The sequence below is a fragment of the Lutjanus erythropterus genome, chromosome 1, assembly GCF_056507025.1.
Source record: "Lutjanus erythropterus isolate fLutEry1 chromosome 1, fLutEry1.hap2, whole genome shotgun sequence".
NCBI lineage: Eukaryota > Metazoa > Chordata > Actinopteri > Lutjaniformes > Lutjanidae > Lutjanus > Lutjanus erythropterus.
The window spans coordinates 32,229,529-32,253,258 of NC_139317.1; the positions used below are offsets into that span (position 1 = coordinate 32,229,529).

The 23,730-nt window shown below is 38.2% G+C and overlaps 1 protein-coding gene across 2 annotated transcripts in view; it reads left to right on the forward strand.

The window, feature by feature from the left end:
• The first annotated feature begins 1,736 nt into the window (after positions 1-1,736).
• trpm7 (transient receptor potential cation channel, subfamily M, member 7) overlaps positions 1,737-23,730 on the forward strand; it is a 51,464-nt gene continuing 29,470 nt past the window's right edge. Inside the window, exons 1-10 of one of the 2 annotated variants that reach the window (XM_084720061.1) lie at positions 1,737-1,917; positions 12,584-12,663; positions 14,152-14,190; positions 15,359-15,566; positions 15,944-16,157; positions 17,834-17,958; positions 18,114-18,285; positions 19,467-19,641; positions 21,359-21,482; positions 21,900-21,972. In XM_084720061.1, the coding sequence (XP_084576187.1) occupies positions 1,915-1,917; positions 12,584-12,663; positions 14,152-14,190; positions 15,359-15,566; positions 15,944-16,157; positions 17,834-17,958; positions 18,114-18,285; positions 19,467-19,641; positions 21,359-21,482; positions 21,900-21,972 (1,213 nt within the window). In that variant the 5' untranslated portion in view covers positions 1,737-1,914. The remainder of the gene's footprint in view (positions 1,918-12,583; positions 12,664-14,151; positions 14,191-15,358; positions 15,567-15,943; positions 16,158-17,833; positions 17,959-18,113; positions 18,286-19,466; positions 19,642-21,358; positions 21,483-21,899; positions 21,973-23,730) is intronic. The other variant, XM_084720069.1, reaches the window with a different exon arrangement.

Consider the following 23,730-nt stretch of genomic DNA (forward strand, 5'->3'; position numbering starts at 1 on the left):
TGGTGATTCCCACTCCAAGGCAAAGTGGAACCACCTACCCTTACATTTTTTTTATGATTAGGTTATCAATTAGGTTGTAATCACTTTACAAATCACCAATAACTTGCTACAACACATTACATAAAAAAAAGGCAACAGTGACCTGTTTTTTGCAAAATAGTGACCCCACATTTATCTGTACTGTTCAGCCTCAGATCTCAGATCTCAGATCTTGAAATAAGGCTCTCTTTTGTCATTGAAAAATGTTAGTAACTCATTAGGATTAATTAGTAACAAACATTACATTGCCAAATAGTGAGCCCACAGCGATGTATGAAAACTGTGGTATAACTTGTTTATAACTGTTTATCAGTGATTTCGTATATATTCTGACTGATTTTTAAAAATGTATATATGATTTGTTAACTTATAATAAAGACATTAGTTACAACTCATGAACCCTTATGAAAGGGTTCCTTAGTGAAAAGTGGAACAGTGCTTTGTTATTTTAGAGCACTGATGGAATGCTCAGATCTTCTACTTAGGTAAACCACAGTGTAGAAACACTCTCACAAATAAGTCTGGCATTCAAAATTTTAATTAAGGTTAAGTACAAAAGTATTAGCATCAAAATTTACTTAAAATACCAGAAGTAAAAGTAGTCTTGAAAAATATTATATTATTCAGTTATATTAATTAATACATTAATGTGGACATCACAGCAGTCTTACAGTTATTAAAAGTTAGATCTCACTTTAGATACTGTTGGGTAGTTAATAATGTAATGAGTAACAATACATCCATTTGTTGATTTCTTATATTATTAATCTGAATCTGCAAATTAATAATAAGCAAAGTGATCAAATAAACAGGGCTGTAACAATAGATCGAATATTGCAATAAAAACTGTCTCAATAACGTACTGGGCTGTGGTGATAGCTACTGTGATATTACATAGTTAATTATTTTACTGTATTTTATCTAAAAGGAATGCTAATGACTGCTGCATTGTTTTTATTTTAATATTTAATTTAATATCTCTTTGGTAATAAATAGAGCTGCAGTTAATGATTACTTTTGCAAATGTTTTCATTGTTTTTGTTTTGCAATTGTAGAGATATCATTTAGACATTCACTGTCAAAAATAAAAGCTCTACTTTTATTTTATTTTATTTTATTTCATTAATTAAGGAAAGTAGAAGCACCTTAAGTTGACATTTATACCTATAAAGGTGCTGTACACATCACATTTTTCATATAATAAAGGATATGTTTGCAAGTTTTACTTTGTATTTTAATATTGTGATAAATATCGTATCATGGACTTCTTTTAATCATAATATTTTTGCAGCGTGAGTTTTTGGTATTATTACATCCCAACAAATAAATGAAGTGGAGTAAAAGGTTCAATGTTTGCCTTGAACTGTGGTGGAGTATAAATATAAAGAAGAAGAAAATTGTCACATTTGAGTGAAGTGGAAGTATCTGAAAATTGCATAAAGCTCAGTACTCGAGTGAAAATAGCCTGCCTAACTGGTGTCCTTCACTGGTTTAGAGTAGTTCAGAAGCTCACAGCGCATCTGTCAGCACATTTACCAGTGATCCGGGCTAAATAGCTGAGAAGGAGAGAGTGTGGTTAAAGTAGTCGATCTTTTTTCTAGTTGTTTGTATTTATTAGACACTAAAACAATCGCACATGTGGCCGCTGGCTCCGCCTCGACCATGTGACAGACTGCTGGCTGAGTCAGCCGGCTCGTCATGCAGCGTCAGTTTGGAGTCGCACAATTATGAAAAAGCAACCTTCCGTTGGAGCTGCAGCCGAAGCGGATCTCTCCAACGTTCACCGGGCTTTCCTTCCAAGGCTAACCGAGAGCACCGCCGATAGATGGATAAAAGCCACGACACAGCTCTTCCTGAGTCTCAACGGTGAAGAGAATGGTATGTGGTCCTCTGTGGGTAGTCAACTGCTTTCCGCTGCTTTTTATAGTCTTGTCAAATTGGCGCTGAGGATCGTCGTGACTGATCGGGGGCTTTGAGTGGCAGGTCCCCCCATGCATGCTGCTGCTTCTGTCAGACAACCAGCCGAGACCCCCGTGGGATTTTGCTGGGTTTTCTGATTGTCTGTCTCTTTTGCTAAAACACAGTGACTCTGCTGTGATAAGTAAAGTGTACACGGTGACACACTGTCTAGCAAGAAAACCCCCAAATCACACACGGGCGGAACGTTAGCAGGCTAAATAGCTAGCTCGCTAGCGCTAAATGCTAGGTACTTAACCGAAGCTAACTAGCTAAGGCAGCTGCGGTAGCTGGCTGATGTTAGCAGCGGTTTCTTTGCCATAAGACAACAGAGACGGAGTCTCTCTTAACCAGACAGTCCTCTAGAAACTGAACACACAAAAGAGTCCAGTTCAGAGCAGCTGGCACTTGTTTGAGACACGTTTCTCCCGGCTGTCTCAGATGTCGGACAAGACACACTGTCATTGCCAGTAACAAGTCAATGCCACCTTGAATGGCTGCCAAGTCCGTTTAAACTGAAGGCTTTTTATTCCGCCAGCGTCGGGGAAAGTTAAGTGATGTTGAAATGGTGCATTTATGATCTCAGACCTTTATTAGACCTCTGGACGCCCACTCAGGACTGGTTGCTCTCTGGTGAGAGTTACATGTTTTAGGCCTGCTGCTGCTGTAGATATTGCTGAAGAGTCTTGTCTCAATTTTAGTGTTTGTAAGTTGTAATTTTTCCTCTTCCTCCTCATGTCAAGCTCGGCCTCCTCTTTTTCCCAAGAATTTCCTGTCTAGTCCTCTCTGGTCTAGCCGACTGAGGAGCTCAGGGTGAATGGAAAAAAGAGAAGATGACTTGTAGCCAAAGCTGTGAGTCATATTTGACCACACAGTGTGTGAGCTGGGTAATATTGACAACAACATCATAATACACCCAGTAGTACTAAGATATTAACAATATGATGATAGTTTAGCTGATGACACGATGGATAAAATCCTCTATCACAGTCCATGATGTTAAATTAACTTTTTTGTCCACTGGCAAAATGTCTATCAATTGTTCAACTTTTATCAGCCACTCAATAAATGACCATTCTTTTGCTTGGTGAGTGAAGAAGATAATACTAGTCAATTACATATCTTACATTTGGCTGGTGACTGGTGCTCATTTTGAGCCTTTACACAGTATATGTAATTTTATTGTGTGATACTGATGTTCCATAGATGGATGGATGGATGGATGGATATTGATAAATGCTGTGTACATTTTGTGGATCAAAATCAGTGGGTGTGTAATGATACATCGATCTGGATCGATATAACAATGTATCGACCTCATTTATTTGCTTTTTGTGAGTTGACATAAATGTAACTAATTGTATTAAATGGACATATGTTGTCTTATATCGATGCCAGGTCCCTCAATTGAATCAAATCAAACTGATGTCATGGCAGACTTTGTGATATCAGCAAATATCGTATAGTTGTCCGAAGAATAAATATAATATATTGTCATGAAACTTGTCATTTACACTCCAACAAACCAGATGGGTGTGTATGGTTTGGCCAGTTCCAATGATCAGTCCTGCTCATTAATTGGCCTTCTACAATCGGAGATATTAAAAGTAGAGATACCTTGGTATGAAGAATGTGGCATAATGTCTGACTGTAGACAAATTTATATAATCATTTTAGAAATTATTATTGGTACTTCAATGAAGGCTTTTATGCAGCTATCAAAAGACAGATGCTCAATGTTGAAAGTAAAAACAAGGAGGCCCTAATTGACAATGTAGCTATCTACACACATTTGTTGTTTGTTTAGCTCATACTGAACAGATACATTCAGCAGATTGTGTGTAAGATGTAAAATATCATCACCTAAATCTCAGATGATATGTAAGCGAATAGGGATGTAAGATAATATCAGCACATCATCGGTATTGGCTGATAAAGGCTTCAAAATATAATATCAGTGTCAGATGAAAATGAATGTTTCTGCCGATATGATAGCAGAAATGGCAAAGTTGTTATTTGCACTGATTAGTCATGCAAGGAGGAGCCAAATTGCTTTCTTTCAACACTACAAATTTAATTACCTATCTTAATAGTGGTCATTAAAATCATAACTCCAACTTTGTGAATAACAAAGACAAACAGGCACCAGTGAGAAAAAAAAACTGTCTGCAGTAGTTTCCTTGTTTTATGTCCCCATCTGTCAGTTGCCCATCACTATAAGAGTAGGTATAATAATATGTGAATCCTCCTACAGGAGACACTTGAAATTAGGTGGGAAAATGTGTGCATATATCAGCATCAGCCAAAATGAGCTTGGAAATATTGGATATTGGTAAAAATCCAATATTCTGCATCTCTAGTCTCACATTACTTCTCCACAGTATCTTCCTTTAGCCTATGCACTGAGGCGCCGGTGCCTGTCTTTTGCCTCAGTGCAAAACTGTCTTATTTCCCACAGTGTTAACTTGAGCCAGTCACATGCCCCAGCTTACCCCTGATGAGGGACACTCTTGTGCTGCTGCTCTGAGTCGTCTGATAGCAGTCTGATGAACTAATGCTGGTTCATCAGAGTAGCCAGCGCATTATTTGATCTATATCACTAAGAACTTTATGATTGCAAGTCACAGTCTCTTGTGTAATAATAGATGGTTGAACTGTTCATCAGCTTGGGCTTTAGTGCTCTGTGAACTGGTAGAAAATGGTCTACTACTAGAGTGTATGAGTATTTGTGTACTGTGTGTGTGTGTGTGTGTGTGTGTGTGTGTGTGTGTGTGTGTGTGTGTGTGTGTGTGTGTGCGTGCAAAACTGTGCGTGTTTCAGCCTGCAGAGTGACTGTGGCATGCCTCTCTGAGCTGTGTTATCTCACGCGCTAATCCATTTGCACCACACACAAGCCCATCTGAAGATGACTGATAAAGTTTTTCCTATGTCCCTGGACTGGGTTTTCAAAATAATTGGTCACAGTTTCATTTTGTTGATTTTATGAATGGAGTGCCCCCCCGTAGTTGTTATCCAGCTGACCCCCCCCACTGCTTCCCCACACTCTCTGCAGAGCTGCAGCTCTTGGTCAAGCACTGGAGCACTGGAGTGAATCTTAATTTAGCGTGTTGTATGATGTGTGCAAAGAGAGATGCATGTTTTTACTTGTATAGTAGTCTATCTTTCTTAAGGGGTTGTTTGGATTACATTAAGTGGAGTTATATACAGTTTTGTGTATGCTATATTTACAGTATTTTCACTGCTTTGCTTCCCTGTCAGACAGCCTTTCGATACGAAACCAGGATTGTGTAGGCTAAGCCAAATATTGCTCTTTCCAAATCAGCCAAACTCAATGGGTGAAATCAGTCATTTTGCCTCACAGAACACAGGAGTTGCTGGTCTATCTCTGCCTCAGTCTATTAGTTTGTTTGTGTTATTGTGTTCAGTTAATCCAAACTGTCCTTTTAAAACACCAAAGTCACATAATAACACAAACAGATTAAGGCTGCGGGAGATCTCCAACTCCCGTGTTCTGCAAGGTGAAATTATTGATTTCACAGATGGACTTTGGTTTGGAGAGATTGATGGCTTTGGTTTATGCAGTGGCGGTTTTCTGTCCAAAAATGTTGTCTGACGGTAAAGGAAGGTGGTGAACATATTCTAAATAAAATGTACAGTCAAACTGATATTGATATTTTTATTTCTTCTTTTAGGTTGCCCTTTTTGAAGTGTCTAAATACCTCTTGCTGCTGACCCCTCCACGGCAGTACATATATTTTTCCTAACTGAGGTTGTGCCAACCAGCATATACTATAGTTAATACACTGACTATAGAAAAATACTCATACAACCCCACATTGAATAATCTGAACTCTCCCCTTTAAGTAGAGAGGATTAGAAGCAGTAACTCAACACTGTTCCTGCTGCTATCTTCTATCCTTAGACTGGTTTGACCTGAGTTTTCATAGGCTCATGTAAGCATGAGCACCAGATGTTGAGAAGAATAGCTGTCACATGCCTTACATTAATAGGTTATACAGCTGCTTGGAGGTAGGACTTGGGGGGTGGCATGCCAGCATGATATCAGCCCATGCTGTGCAGTCTTTCAGAGCAATGTCCAGGGGGCACAAGTGCGAGAGCTGGAGAGCCGTCACACTTTGGTCCCATGACTATATGAACTGGCTTTACTTCTGTGTGGAGCCTTCCAGGGATCTTATCTGAAGGCTTCAATGAACTCATTCCCTCCATTTAACATTCCTTTATAGGCCTACTAACTCTGAAAGACTACTGTAAGATGTAGCAAAGATTGGCAATTGATAAGGCCTCCCTATGTTATAATGCCTCATAGTGATATAATTTATTTTAATTAAACCAATATAAAGGCCTATTTTGCTACTTTGATTTTGCTTTGACCCTATCAAAGGGATAGCAATATCTGTATCACACTATTTATCAGGAATTTAACAAAGATATTTTACAGGTAGTAGCTACTGGCCAGGGCTATAAACTTAAGACTTGGATAAGAGCCACACACTTAGGTCTTACCACAGTCAGGGCTTGAGATCTGACTTGGACTTAACAGCTGTGAGATGTGTTTCTAAGATTTCACATTTTAGAAGTTGATGTAATTATTTTGATTAAACTTATGTTTTTTCTCATATTGTGTCCTACTGCATTAGACACATGGGACCACCTCAGAAATTTTGTTCTGAGCTTACCCTCCTGTTTTTGGATAATAAGCGTCAAGTGTGCAAAATTAGGAACATTCGTTCATTCTTTTTGTAGCATAGTCTTTTTTTCAAATAAAGAATCAATTAAAACTTGTCCTCACCTATTGGAAAATCACTGTTGAAACCGCTATGAAAGGTAAATATTCAAATGCGCTAGTCATGGTCATTATTGTCACATAAGACTTGAGTCATGACTTCCAGTTTGTTTGGGAAAACCTGATACTTGAATCCATTTCGCACATGCACTGCAACCCTGAACTTATCCAGACAGTACCCAGAAGAGCTATATGTGTGAATGTAAATGTCCAAATCCATTGGATTGGACATTAAAGAGACTTTACCCTGCCAGCCCCCTAGTACAAACTCTGTGTAATGTCAGAATGAACCCATGTGTGAATAGAGCGAGCCATTTTCCAGAGAATTCATAGTGAGTACTGGGTGTGTTGCCGATGTTTTGAGGGTGCGCAAAGTGTAGCTGCTTTGTATTCTTTTCTGCTTGCCTGTGTATTGCTTTTCATTCTTTCACTGATATTGCAGATACGTCCAAAATACATCTAGTGTTGATATTAACACAAAATCATTACAGATGAGTCCCTCTCCTGCATGTTCTACCCAGACACCACCCGGTGCCTAGACCAAACCTAGTATTTCCAGTAGATGAGAATGCTTTCTCACACTGACAATCTCCTGTCTGAAAGGGTGACGCCGGACAATTTCTAGACCTGACCCTCTGGACATTGTCCAGAGTTCATATGAGAAAACAGCTCTGGCAGAAGAAATACTTGACTTTGGGTTGAAATGGCTTGTCAAGATTTGTCTTGGTTCTTCTCCAAAATATTTGAAAAGTGCACTGGTACCAGAACATTTGTTGATACTTTTTGTTTTTAGGGTTGCAACTAACTATCACTTATCTGCTAATTTCTGTCTTGATTAATTAATTGATTGATCTATACAATGTCAGAAAGTAAACATTTACATAACAATTTTCCATAATAACCCAAGGTTACATACTCATATGTTTTATCCAACCAACAGTTCATAATCTAAAGATATTCTATTTGCTGTCATAAAACTAAGAATCAAGTAGATATTCAGATTTTTAGAAAGCTGGAACCCAATAATCTTTGGCGTTTTTGCTTGAAAAATTGCCTGAATGAATAATGTAATATCATTTTTTTGCAATTACTTTGTTGTTTGGCCAATTATTAATCAATTCCACCAGTACTGATTGCTTTTCCAAAATGAAAAATGTCTGTGCCGGATACCTCTGGAGGTTGTGTGGCACAACTGCAGCTCCCCTGTGATTTGACTTAATGCAAAGAGAACAGCATTGGGGAATTAGGGTTATGGCATGGAAGAGCTCACAACGGGACAGGAGCCTTAGCTAAGCTCACTGTACCATGGAGGATGCCCCAGTTCTGTGTCCATGCTTATAGCTATAGCCATATACCCGTGGTTTCATTGTGATTCTTGTTATAAAAATCTATAATAATTATAATGATTAAGTAGGTTGTATCAGGAAGGTAAGACAGTTGGACACATTTGCTACAGCATTATGTTTGATTTTTCTGATAAATCTGAACCTTATCTTTTTACAACCAAACCTCATTTCTATTAGAGTTGGGTGATGCCTACCAAACTGGCATATGGTGAAGTCCACAGTGAAAATCACAATGGACGATTATATAGAAATTGTTTTGCATATACTTTCTTTTATACTTTATATATCTATGCGTGTTGGATTTAATTACAAATTAGGCAGTGCTTTATGCTGTTTTTCCTCCAGTAAATAATAATCAGATGATTATTATAATAAAACCATCCTTCATTTTTGCATTCTCTATCTGACACTCCTATCATACACATATTTATTTATGTTCGTTGTTGATTTGTTTATCGATTAGTTTCTTATTTAATTGAGAAAATAATCATAATCAATCATAATAATCAACAAATAATTAATTAATTGAAGTTGTTTGGTCTAGATAAATGTCAGAAAATGGTGAGAATTTTCAATCAGTCGACCATCACGGAAAATGGTATCATCCATCAGCCTAACCCTAATTTCTGTCTTCCATCACAAAGACTTGGAACTACCTTTAAGCCAAAAAGCAGCCAGTACACTTAGGTATGAATGGGGGAAAAATAAAAAAGCAAAACTGAATTTTGTTCTTTCTGCTGGATCTCTGAGAACCACTTTTCTCTTTGGCAACTACTCACACGAAAGTGCTGACCCCATATCCTCCACTCTTTCTAATGGGTAATAGCTTTTGCCAAGCCAGATGTTATCTCTTTCTGTATTACGTCAGGCAGGGCCAGAGCAATGATGGGTTGACCAGCCAGCCTTGTAACATTGTTGAGAAAAAGAAGGAGGGGGAAGGAAGAGCTCAGTTGGCGAGGTTTTGGAGTTCATAGTGTGTGTGGGGGGGGGGGGTTGTATGTGTGTTTGGAAATGACAGTGAGAATATTAAGTCACAGTATGTGATCAAATTTGTCTCTATTCAAACACACTGACTCCCACAAACTCATGTTGGTGCAGATGAACATGACCACATGCACACTCTTGCCCGTAAACAAAACTTACAGCATTGTACGTTGCTGTTGAACCTAGAGAGATGGAAAGGTGCCGGGCTATATTTCCTACAGGAACAGAGTAGTCATAAAACCTGAGAAAGAAGCCTGGGAGGAAGAGGGAGGGAGCGAGGAAGTGGAAGAGAGAGTGTGTGTGTGTGTGTGTGTGTGTGTGTGTGTGTGTGTGTGTGTGTGTGTGTGTGTGTGTGTGTTTTTGGCAGGGCCTCTGAAGTGCTCAAGTCTTTTGTTGCCTGACATTCTCAGGTGCCATGGTTACAGGTTAGCAGGACATAGACCGCTTTATCTGCCTCATTAACACTTTGTTAGATCGTGTTAGATTGAGACGGCAGCAGTGTTTTTGTTGAAATCATTTTTCCACAGTGCAGTGCTGAGACCTCCCTTAAGTCATAGGGTGTGTATCAAATCTGTCACTAGTTCAGTGGGTAGCTGATTTCTGTACAGTTAATTTGTATTTCGGACACTGATAAGGTCACCAATTCAATGAATATGGGGCACTGAAGAGTTAGTGACCTGCAGTATTCCATTATAATGCAGCTTGAGTCAGGAGAAGGCTATCTTAGCTTAGCATAAAGACATGAGAAAGTTGGAGTGTGTCTACCCTGGCTGTGTTGAAAGGTTTTAGAGCTTTACGGGCATTGGTAGAGTGGATTTTGTAACCTTTGGACAGGGCCAAGCTAGCTCTGTGAAGCCAACTCTATTGCTAGTCTTTATGCTAAGCTAATGTCTCCTGACTCTAGCTTCATGCAAGAGTGATCTTCTCATCTAACTCTCATTATGAATATATAATATGAAATGACAGATTTTAGCTCTGCATTGCATAGTCACAGCTATTTTGGTGAATTTAGGGATTATTATCAACTTTTCTGATGCACTCACTTGTTTTAAACTCTAAATAAGTGGTTTTGATAATACAACTAAATTGAAGGTTTGTCTCTACTCTGTGGTTAACCAAATCCATACTGAATGGGATAATAATTCCTTCTGCCAAGATGATTATTCATACCTGCAAAAAAACACACTTGTGATCATTAGCAAGGTCACAATAAATTTAGATCTTCAGGCATTTCAGCTCCTTGCAGGATAGAAAAGAATGAAAAAACAGTTACAGATACAAACTCACATGTATGTGAGCAAAATACACATGAGACAATGGGACAAAAAATGTGATACTTCATTATAGCTGTAGGTCTAATTCCATTTTTAGAGCAACCTTTCTGAGACTTGAGATATTTGTGTTAGATGTCACTGTTTCACAACTCATGTTGTACTATGAGGATTACTAATATCATGTGTTGACCTACCCAATTTAGGTAGGTTAATTGAGTTTTTAAATGCTGTAAAATAGAAGCTTCTTTAAAGGTAAGTGCAGAGTTTTTTGGGGTTTTTTTTTGGAGAGGTTTTGTGTGTGCTGCATGAATCACAGTTGGTGGTGTATCTTCAGTAGACAACTAGGTATATATCATTGAGGCCTCTGCCCATTCGCTAATCCTCTCCCACACCTCCGCCTCCCTCGTCTCTTTCTCCTCAGCCTTAAGTATAATATCTAGTTGGTCTCAGACACATTCATCTGCCCCCTGAGTGGCTTCTTACAGATTAACAGTGGATGGAGTTTGGAGGCTGCAACCTCTCACTGATCACTCAGCTTTTAACTCAGGCCGGATCTGGATGGTAACAGCATTGCTGTAGACTTTGATACCTGTATGGAAATTGCATTCAGATCTCTACTGGGAGACGAAGACCGCAAGAAGCATAGTGATTCGTTGCAGATGATCCTGTGCTTGGGGGCAGTTGTGGTGACTGTGGTTTGTCCAGGAGATGCATGAAGGAGCCTTGGTATGTTCCTGTACAAAGCCCTTAAACACAGAGATGAAGAGGAGGACATTCAGGTACACACTCAGCGGCTCGCTGTCACTGGTCAAGCTGTGGCATGACCTGTTTGTTTAGATGCTTCTGTAAAACCGCCATGTGTTGTAAGCAGCACAGAACCACATGTGCTATGGACAGGACTCTTGACAGCAGAGATTGGTGCCTTTAAGGAGTGATAAAATGACTGATTGAAATGTAGGCACTATTCCTTTATGCTAAGTCACTTGCATTTCTATGTTGTCTGTGTGTAACTACATGGAAACTAGGGTTGCATAAAATGTTAAAAAAAAAAGATAGATATTGTGATTGTGATATGATTCACAATTAGTGAGAATGATCATTTTCGCAACGCAGTTTTCATTTTCCATGCATTAGTCTATTAAAATCAGGACAATGTTACGTTTATAACAAACAAACAACAACAAACAAATGTTTTCTTAAATCTGGAGAAAAAGATTTGTAGGCCAGGCCATTACTATAATCACTTATAATGCTGTTTTGTCACACATTTTTCCTTTTATCCAGATATTGCATTTGGATGTTGCACTTGGCCATATTGTGATTTTGATAATGTTTCAGTTCATTTTGCAGCCCAAATGGAAACATTAGTGAGGATATTTGCAGCTAGCTCCAGCAGAAAATGTCATGCTTGTGCTGGTAACTGTCTGGTCCACAATATTTCTATCCTCAGTTGTTGTAATACTATTGTTCTGAGTTTCAGGAACAGTTGAAACGTTTTGGCATAAAGCACTTGATGGTGTTTGCAGGTTTCCCTCTATGTCCTAGGAGGGATTAATGGTGCTAATCGCTCATGGGTCCCTCTGACTTGTACTAGAGGAACAATGAGGCATGGGGCATTAACTGAAAATTCATCTGACATAAACCCTTGTTTTAAAAGAGCAGTGATACAGGCTGAGATTGTTTTATTGCACTTATAACATTGTCAGACTGTAGCTGTCTGATGTGCCTCCTGAACTGTAGTTGTCCTAATTTTCTAGAGTTTTTTTTTTTTTTTTTTTTTTAATTTATTAAACCTTCTAATCCCTTTGATTTTCAGACTAAATCCAGGATTAAGGGGCTACAAGCTCCCTTTTAGGATGTTTGGGGTTTATTATTTTCAGAGAAAATTGTTCTAACTTATGTAAAACAGACAATTTACCTCTTTTGATTTATCCCCTTCATTTTTTACGCTTGCTTTCTTTGCCTTTATGAAACTACAATGGATATAGTGTCAGCACTGTTTGTACAAGCACTCAATTACTGTACGTAGGAGCATTGTTTTTTTAATATCCTCAGGGAACAATTTGCTTAGCAGCTTGAAATTATTAAATGCAAACATAATAAAGCCATTAATACAAACATGAGGCTCCTCAGCTGCTGCTTACTGCTCACAATATGCTACTGTTTCTCTTTTTTCACAGTCCCAGAAACCCTGGATAGAAAGCACTTTCACCAAGAGGGAATGTGTGTACATACTTCCAGTGTCAAAGGACCCCCACAGGTATGTGCTTAGACGTACTGCAGTGTGCCTTGTGGTGATAGCCATGGAAACTGTGTAATTGCATGGTGTGTGTTAAAGTAGGCCCAAATCCTAACCACTACTCTCCAAAGACTAAATGAGTCTGTTTCTGCATAATTTTGATGTTTATGTCTGTCACTATGATTACAGTGTTAAGTGAGAGGGAAGACCTGCGATGAACTTGTGTATCATGTCTTCTTCCAGTCTTTGTCATGAGATTCCTTATCTAATCCTTATCAATCTACCATTTTGAAAGTTTGGATTTTGGATTTGGATTTTGGACTTCATTAGATTCAGTGAAATCTGATTTCCATTTTAATCATTTATTTCCTCACGTACCATTATTTTAATTGCAAGAATAAAAGATTGTTTTCTGTGTGAACTGATGTGGATGTCCATTTGTCAAATGTGTCAGGATTTTTCTGCAGACATACTGGAATCTTACAGAGCAGTGTTAAAACTGTATGGAAGGCTTCTTACTGGCTTGGCATGCCTCTCACTCAGAAGCACACATGAAATAGCTCAATTAAAGGTACAGCAGCTGATATAAAAGTCATCCAGTTATAAAGAAATTGTAAAAAAAAAAAAAAACTACTACCAGTAGTTTTTACCTGGCTATGAAACGGTCTCAGTTTATCACTGATATGACCTCCATAAGCAAACATTACCATCCACAAGAAGACTGACCATATCTGTATAGTTATACTTAATCCAGCAAGTCAGGCTCTCCTTGAAATGAGATAAAGCAAGTCTGCTTACATTTCCACTGGCAAAATTACAGGGAGTATTATGTTAGTCAGCTGAAAGCAAGTGGGAAGATATTTTTATTTAGATCATTTGTTTTTTGATATTCTATTTTGTGGTTATTACAGTGGTAACACTACTGCTTTTGTCCACAGGGGCTTCCAAAATCAACAACATATAATAAGTTCCTTAGGGTAGCTTTAATATTAAGTATTTTGCGCAGTTGCATGTATTTACCATTTAACCAGCTCCTTTGTGTGTTGTTTTTAGTTACACTTTCATGCATTCCTTCCTTTCTTCTTGCAAACTCATGATGATACTGGGTTACTCTTTTGCCTGTGTTTTCTTTTGCATCAATTATTTGCAGCTGTCCACTAACTACAGTACGTGCTGCTGCTCAGAGATGATTCGGAGATGTTAGTGAACATGGGCCCATTTAACACTGGGCCAAAGGCCTGCATGTGACTGCGATCAAAGTGAGAGTACCCTTGGCAGGTTTCATAATGCTGTCTTGGTTAAAGGCCAGTCTAACCAGGCTGCTTGCCCAGCTGACAGATAACCTTCCTAAATGTCCTCAAATGTCAACTGAAAAGTTCCCTTTAACTATGGGAGTTCAGACCATCAGTCTGTCTTAGTGTCTTTGAAAATGTACTCCGCATTTAGGTGGTCTTAATTTACTTAAATTTGAATCAGTGATTAATAATGTTGCTGTGAAATTCCTCCCAGATGCCTTCCAGGATGCCAGATTTGCCAACAGCTAGTCCGGTAAGTATTTGTTTAGTCTTTGTTTCACTCATTCTTTGTTACCTGACAGGATTATCCTGAGAGAATCTGTGCAAACCAGTTATTTTACACCAGAGAGGGCCTACAGGCAAATTCTTTTACAGTGTAATTCCACTGAACAGCAACCCTCCTCAGGAAACAATTAACTTCCAGGCTTTTTGCGTCAGGTTGTACCTTTGTCACCACAGTTAATTAAAAGAGGTGAAGAAACATTCTAATAACAACACATTGATCAGGGACATAAAAGTAAAGCTCACCTACAGTCTTAAAATATGTTAAACCTCTTATGGTTGGTTGGCTGTTGTGATAAAAGTTTTTTTTTTTTTTTGTTTATATTATAATGTTGATGAATGAAATAATTATAACACTGAGATATATCATAAGGATGAAATTCAGAATTTTAATGTTTTCATAAGTAAATGTAAATATTGGTGAATCCCCAAGCTTTACATTCTCGCATGGCACATAACCAGCAACCATTGATTTTTTTCATTAGCTTAAATAACAACTGTCATTAGCAGATTGTATCAGATGTAGCTACCTAGCCAGTGAACCTGACACTAGCTCTATGACTTTGTTAAAAGTATTGTCTCCAGGTGCCTTTTTTAATGTTTCCAGTTGACTTATTATAAATTGAGCACCCTGTGAAATGGTATTAAACATGCACTTGACAGCTACATACTTAATAGTGTAATGAAAACTGAAGCCAAAGCTGCATTTACATATGACACTAATATTCATGTGGTGTAGCATGGATTCTTGTCCCTTGTACCTTCTTCTTTTTTCCTTGATATTATTTCCCTGCTTTTGAACATCTGGCAGCCATATTGATACAAAATAGGATAAAGACAGGTGTTACCTTTCCAGTCAGTATAACAGCAGTACCCTGACCCTGTTTGATCCAAATGGACCCTTAAGTAGTGCCATTGATAACCCTTGCACTACTATTTCATACCAAAATGGCTGCTTTGAAAAGGGCCCATTATAAATGAGTCATAAATTAAGCTGATTAAATTGATTATTGTTAATATTCTATGTTATCTGCTGTGTTTTGCAAGTTTGCAACATCACTGTTATGATAAATAGAACTTAACAATATATAAAGTATAATATTGTATTATCAGTTAAAATTTATTCTTTTCACCTCAAGGTGCTGCTGTGGGCGGCTGGTCCGACAGCACGCTGGCTTCACGGCCAGCTTGGCCTCGAAGTACTCGGATGTGAAGTTGGGTGAAAATCCCAACCTGTCCATGCCCGCAGTGGAGGAGTGGTCAGTGGAAAAACATACAGAGGCGAGCCCCTGTGATGCCTATGGTGTCATCAACTTCCAGGGAGGGTCTCACTCATACAGAGCCAAGGTAGGAAGGCAAAGTCTTCAGTGCTAGGGGGCTTTTTTTTTTTTTTTTTTTTTTTTTTGTTTGTATGTAAAAATACAGCTTGTGATTCTTGATAATTCCTGATAATGGCTGTGGAGAAATGGTCTTGTATTGTTATTTTTAGGTGTTTTCCTTAATGTAGATTTTTAGAAATGCAGGTTATGAAAATCTAGTGCTGAATCAATGAGTATCAATTAGTCAATTCATTGACCTGTGTTTTGATAATGTGTTCATCATTTAACAAATTTTTCATGCCAAAACATCAATCGTTTGTTGGCTTCCAAAGTGTGCAGCTGCTTTTCTCTGTTTTTTTGTGCTCATTTGTTCATGATTCTTTTTGTCTGTGGAAACATGGGCAGTATGTGCGTTTGTCCTACGACTCACGGCCAGAGAGCATCCTGCGGCTGATGCTGAAGGAGTGGCAGATGGAGCTTCCTAAGATCCTCATCTCTGTCCATGGAGGAGTTCAGAACTTTGATCTGCACCCACGCATCAAGCAGGTGGTAGGCAAGGGCCTCATCAAAGCTGCAGTCACCACCGGGGCCTGGATTCTCACTGGAGGGGTCAACACAGGTATGTAGTCTGAGATTAATTAAGCCATTCTGTGGCTATGCAAGGAACCCTGCTACCTGTTTTGTTCTGAAAAGTATGTAGAGTGGTTCTAGTTTTCGTGGCAAGGAAAGTCATAAGGATTTAGCTGTTTCTTTAAAAGAATATACAAGAAGTTTTTGTTTACTTACTTAAAATGTATGTCTTCAGTAACTTATTAGGTTCCTTGTAGCGCTGTCACAGACTCACAGATACACATTTAGCACAAGGAAGCTTAAAGTCCTTGAAGAAGCTTTAATTTATTTTCAAGGTTTAAAAAGTGCCTGGATTTTTGATAAAGTGCTTGAAACTTCTAGAAATTGTAATTGCATTACTTTCATTATAATTCACTCTCTGACTGAGGAGTTTGCTTTTTATAAAAATAAATAACATTGGCTAATGTTGGCTCAGCCAGGTTATATAGTCTGTGTTTTCCTTTAGTATGTCACACCTCTGTGGATTTTAATCACAAAACAGTTTTGCTGTGAGGTGCTGGAAAAGCTTGAAAATGCACCTTGAAAAGTCTTCAAAAGTGCTTGATTTTGGCTTTGGAAAAGGTGTAGGAATCCTGTCAGCATAGTAGTTGCTTTATTTATGGATGTGTTTTTGAGGTGTAGCTAGATAAAATAAAATGATTGTATCATAATTTTGTCACACCAGCTAACATTTTTTTCAAATGTAATTTCGATTAAAAAACATAATAATTTATACCACTGGCTTTCTTTATTTTCCTGTAGGCGGCACAGATTTGCTTGAAACTGCGGAACTGAAAATGTTGGCACTCTGGCACTGCATGCTAGAAACAAGCTCAGACTGGTTTTTTGTGCTGTTTATCAGTGAAAGTCTTCATCATTGTTTGAACTGAAAAATAACAAATAAGATAGAACTGCATTTTAAAATATGGAAAATATTGGAATATTGCAACGAACCTGTGACTATAAACTGCTTACTGAGTGAAGTGAAGAATCTGTATTATTGTTGTTGAATAGATATGACAGCTAATTACTAATTACTTACCAACCCTGTTCCCTTCCTGAAATGAGCACTCACTCACACTTACATTGTACACAAACACACAGCCACCATCACTGTGATGCGCTGATGTAGCAGAAGTTGTAATACCGGGCTGTAAGTGTGTCATTTGGCTATGTGTCGTGGCTGAAGTTTGTCTGCAGCCACAGCGCGGCGTTAAGATGGTGTGGTCTGATCATAGTGTTTAAATCATTACTCATAGGGTCAATTACCCAGACCAGTGATTACTTTTAATGCCTCTCTGGCACCCTGGCCAGTTGGGATGGTCTCCTGGCTCACAAATTACTGCTGAATCCATGAGATCCATTAGCTGAGGATTGTGGTTCACAAACAACCCCAGGACTAATGTACTTGCTGTGGACTTGCCCCATTTGTGGCGTTTTGGTCACAGAAGCTTCAGGTGTCTCTGCTGTTTCTTTTCACAGGCATGATCAGTGGGATCTGCAGTATCTAGCACACTATCACTGATCATAGATTTGTACCATATGTTAAGGGGTTAGTTTTATTGTTTAATCGGCAGTCAGAATTCGAAGTGAGGTATGACAAAAGTTAATAAGCAATAAACACGTAACACTCTCGTCCAAGAAATAATGAAAGTTTATTGATTGTTTAATGCATCTTTCCCAAAGGTGTGGCAAAGCATGTGGGAGACGCTCTGAAAGAGCACTGCTCAAGATCGTCAAAGAAAATTTGCACTATTGGGATCGCACCCTGGGGAGTCATTGAAAACAGAAATGATCTCATTGGCAGAGACGTAAGACACAACTCTTATAATCTCATTTGTAATTGATCCCGGTACTTTTATGTCAATTTGGATTGTTTTGTGAAGGTACAGGAGTCATTTTTCTCTTCTTTTTTCCCCCATTCTTCTCCTCTCCCATTTACTGCCTTCTCATGCCCACACTGTAGATTATTGCTCCGTATCAGACGCTGCTGAACCCTCTCAGCAAACTAAACGTTCTCAACAGCTTGCATTCCCATTTCCTCTTGGTGGATGATGGGACGGTGGGCAAGTATGGTGCTGAGGTCAACCTGCGGCGGGACCTGGAGAAGCACATCAACCTCCAAAGAATACATGCACGTGAGTAAAACCAGAAACTTAAACTTTAATACAATAGTTTTCTTTGTTGGGATTCCTGAGAAGAAGGGATTATACAGGATCACTTTAGATCTGATAAGGCAGTCTGAGGATCTTCTCTGAGATAATGCAGTGACGTTTGTCTTGGAAAGCTAAAAACATCACCTTACTCATGTACTCATCTCCACCTAGTCAGAATACCACACTTGGCCCTTCACATTACCGAAATGCCAACTTCAGTGTATTTTTGTCCAGAAGATTGTTATTTAATTGTCATTTTGTTGTCTTTTGAAGTTGGACATCAGAAAGATTTAACTCCACACTGTTGTATGTGACTTAAAATTTGTGCCGGTGCCACCAGTCCAAGCTAATAGAGTGCCCCCTTCTGACAAGAATAACCTAATTTAAATTCTTTGTTGTGCTGTCTGCATTACTTTCTAGTGATGTGCATTGAACATAAAACTGTCATTTTTAAGTTCTATGAGATGTTAAAAATTTACCAATACTCAAAAATGAAAATATGGACTTTGTCATCCAAAGACTAGAACACTACTCATCTCACTTGTTTGAGTTTGACTGCTCATGCTTCACTGACCACAGACAAGGACAATTAAATATTATTCATTTTGTACTGACTGTAAAGTGTTACTGGACAGGTTGTTCAAAGAGAGTGACATGATTTTCATCCTTGGAAAAAAAACAGGTTATCTGCCTTTTTTATGTCTTATGCGGGTTAATTCTGCCAAAACAAGAGATTGCTTGGAAAATAATGAGTGACCATTAACAGTCAAAATCTGATCAACAAAATGCTGTATGCAGATAAACAGTGTTTACTGTAACTTTTGTGGGAAGACCACTTGTTAAATACAGCAGATTAATAGAGTAATAATACCTAAAATATACAGTTTCTTGAAGTCATACATTACATTTTGTGGTAAAACCCAGTCTTGAATATTCAAGTGTATTAAAATAAATCTAAATAGTAATTTGTATAGTTCTGTCACTAATTAAGTATCAAATGGGTTGTGATTGGATTTACTTCAGGCAGTCGTGTGCTGTAAGTGCAGTCAGTAAAACAAGTAGACAGTGTATTATCGTGACATACAAGCTGTATTATGTGAATGACAATGGAGGTAAAAGCAAGTATAGAACATAAAGTTTCAGCATATATTTCTTTCTTACAGGAATCGGTCAAGGTGTTCCTGTTGTGGCCCTGATCTTTGAAGGGGGTCCCAATGTGATCCTGACTGTGCTGGAGTACCTTCAGGAGAGCCCTCCTGTCCCAGTGGTGGTGTGTGAGGGGACCGGCCGTGCTGCTGACATACTTGCATACGTCCACAAGCAGACCGAGGAGGGGGGGTAGGAAACGCACACAAACTCAGAGGACAGGGGTGGGTAGAGGAAAAAAAAAGATGGCAGTTGGTGGCCAAAGCTCAAACTTTCCACATACTGTTTTAGAGTTGATTTATTTGAGTATTATCACAAATAACATAATTGACAGATGACGGGAAGGCAGGGAATGAATGGAGAAATGGTAGTGTTAACAATAAAAGCATGAGGTACCCTACAGAGATTTGAAGAAAATTTAGTAAAATCAAGATTTCAGCAAGTGTTGTACTAATGATGTAGATTTGTGGTTAGAAATAGTTGGTAAAGTTAATAGATTTTTACTTAAATAAAACAAAAAACAAAAATGAAATGGCAGTGTGATGCTGATCATGATGAATCATTTACTATGTTGTAGACAGCCATGTTCCTTTTTTTCGATTCCTTTGATGGCAGCGATGTTGGTGGCTCTCATCTATTTCTGTCATCCCAGAAGGATTTCTAACAACCCAACCACAGCCCAGTCTGTTATAAAAGAGTTGAAAATAGCTGAACTCGTGACAGTGTGCATTTAAAAGTAATTTGCTGACAGGTTTAATCAGCCAATGAAATTTGCACGAATGCTGCTGCAAAATGTTGTCAGACAATCGCACACTCAGTGTAAGTATGCCCATGAATGTGAAATATGCCCATATCCTAATGTAATTACCAGCCCTGTGACTGAAAATGCAAATAGTGATTCAGTTTAACTGACCATCTATGTGTTGCTCCTGTTTAAGATGTGTTTGTTGCAAAATCACAACCAATCCTGGCTAACTTAATCGTGATTAGGAACTTCATCAGTTCTGTCAAACCAAGATTTGCTGATCCATTTGTGAGCGTTTTGCACAAAACGTTTGGGAAGGGAAAAAGGCTTGTTACAGGAAACATGCAAAGATCCAGGGCAGGGGGGTTAATGAGGTTTATTTTTTACTAAAACTAGGTTAGTTATTGGGAGATGGAGTATAAACATAAAAATAGTCCAGAAAATTGCATATTGAACACATAAAGCATTTAAATACACTATGAATGATTATATGGCAACAGTATATAAACATGCTGCTGAACATAGAACATATACTTCAGGAGCAGAATATGCTGCAATGAATCCTACATAGGACATAGCATTAAAATTAATTATCTTAAGGCCACACATGCACTACATGTTGGAGTTGTCACAACACCAGAACTTTCAGCTTTGATAATAATACTTGATAATACTTTGATAATAATACTTTTAAGTTTTTTTATATACTACTAGAGTTGTCACAAAAACAGAAGTTTAAGTTTTTATACAACAGTGGTTTAAAAACAGATTCACGATTCTCTTTCAATACTACAGCAAATGCTAACATCTTCTTTGGAGATCAAACCACTTTGGGAACTTTGATCACATTTGATCTGTACGTTACTTTACTTTGTGTTTACTGCTTGGCAAAATTACTGCAGAGATAAATCAAATGACAACACCTTACTTAAAGTGTACAAGGACCATGCAAAACATGTTGTTCTGTATTGTGGACAGAATATTTAGATTTTGAAGGCTCTAATCAAGTCAAACCTAAGAGTGATCGGTTAGGAGTTGACCTTGTTGTTCAAGAATATTTAGACACGACATGTGCTGGAATCAAACCTATATTTTAAGTGTTTTCTAGCTGTGTGGGTTTCAGTAGCGTGACTGTAACCTTGTTATACTGTAATTCATCTACAGCCGTCTTCCTGATGGAGTGGAGACTGACATCATTGCAACCATCAAGAAAACCTTCAACTTCAGCCAGAGTGATGCCATCCACCTCTTCCAGACTCTGATGGAGTGCATGAAGAGCAAAGAACTGGTAAATTCATGCCCATTGACATTTGTTTTAATCATAAATTTCATACACTTATCATCGTTAATGTTCCCGTTTTTAATATGAGAGCATGAGAGCAGCATTGAAATAAACTTGTAAAAGTTAGATTCATTTAATACTTCCTGAAAACTAAACACAAAAGCTTCAGGAGAAGTAAGAGACAAAAGATCAGCTTTCAACTAAATGAACCAGTTGAAGCGCAGAGAAGACTGTGAATGACTCTGATCTTTTACTGACAGTTAAGCAACAGTGTCAGTTTCTTTTTTTATTGTTTGTTTGTTTGTTTGCTTGTTTTTTGTTTTTTTTTCTAAAGCAATTAATTTATTAAAATTTCACCAACTCTTGAAACAAAATGTCTGTGGGAACATATTAATAAGTGCTATCTTCTTTCTTGGAAAACAGATCACTGTGTTTCACATTAGCTCCGAGGAGCATCAGGACATTGACGTTGCCATTCTGAGGGCTTTACTCCAAGGTTTGTAGATGACTTCTCTCTGAACCTTGCTTTCCTCCTCAAATTCTTTAAGAGAGTAAAAGTCACAGAAAGTTGATTGGGTCTATTCATATGCTGAGGTTGCTGGCATTGGGAGACTAAGGTTTCAAGACTTCGTAATGTTTTCATTCTGATATGGATATGCTTTGAGAACAGAGTTCCCCCCTGTGTGCCCTTCTCTTTGTGTTCCTCAGGAGATCATGTTGCACACATTCACAGGGCCTCCTTATTCCAACACAGTCAGTTCCTGAGCTGCATGTCTCACTCTTACTCCTCACTCTGCAGTCTGTTACAGAAAGAGAGAAAGTTGGACCTTTACCTGAGCAACTCTCTGTTTTCATTATGCTGTAGAGAGAAGAAAGACAAGAAAATGTTTTACTCTGAACAGGCATTCTTCACTTCAAGTACAGAACAAATGTTTCACCTGAAAGAGGGAGATGGGTGTTGTACTGAATGTAGGTGGGTGCAGCAAAACAGTCATTCCAGTTTATTTAGACAAAAGCAAGGAATTTGTGAGTGACTGCAGCTGATCGATAATCTGGAGAAACCAGCTCAGATGCTCAAAAGACAAACCACCCATGACTGAAAATTCCCAACCATGCAAATATTTGTCAGCCTTAGGCGCAGTGTTCTTGGTGAAACAGTAACTCATCCTCAAAAGGGCTCTGGGCTACGAAAGCTCTCCAAGCTCTTAAAGAATATTGAGTGCTGGTCTTTCTCTCTTCCATTATGATTCAATTCATTTAGCAGGCTGGATATTAAATGGGAAGTTTGAAGGAGTCACTGGAAATGAGTCTGCTGTTTAAAAGCTGGATATACTGTAGAATGCCTCTTCTTACTCTATGGATTTTTAAGCAGACAGACAACCTGCAGGCTGTTTAACAGAAGCTTCCTAACTTTCTTATCCTGTCTCACCTGTTTGGTAACCATGGTAGTTAGATTTAGGAAAAAACACATTGCTGATGAACAGATCATATATCAAAGTTCCTATATCAAGGCTGTAACATGACAACAGAAACAGAAAATGAAACCAGTAATGACAAGAAGACATTGCTGTGAGCAAGTTAGAGACGATGGGACTATGTGGGCACTGCAGCAATGTGTGCCAACTGGCTGTCAGAGAGAAGAAAGAGTGAGAAAGTGCAACTGGTACCAGAGTATCAATACAGAGAAAAATGAGCATTGATAGCATATCAAATATTCAGTGTCAATATTTCTTGATATAGATCTATTTTTGACAACACTTCTTCCTGTCCTGACTTAGGATAGGAAATGTGCATTTCACAAGTATCCCAACTTAGTTTTAATAGTTTTTTTTTTTTTTTTTTGCTGACTTGTTTAACACGTATGGATGCTCTTTTATTTAATAGATGCTAGATATGGTGGAGACTGTATGCTATCTTAGCCCACTGAGTGAGCATTGCTGTAAATTTTCCAAAAACAAGATCTTTGGATTTATTTACAGGTGTTACCGCCTCAAACTCATCTGTTTCAAACTCAATTTTTTGTTTTCATTCTATACATGGTTCATTATATTTCAATGAGAAAATAACAATGGATACAAAGTTGTTTAGCACAGCAAGAAAAAAAACAGCAAGAAAAAAATAGTATCGGTTGCTAACCCATAAAAATTGAGAGATGTAAATTCTGTAATAGTAAATTAGGAAAACCCCTAAAACTTGATATCTTAAGACTTAAGATACCACTTTTCTATCCTGTCCCTGGTCATTAGAAGTCAAT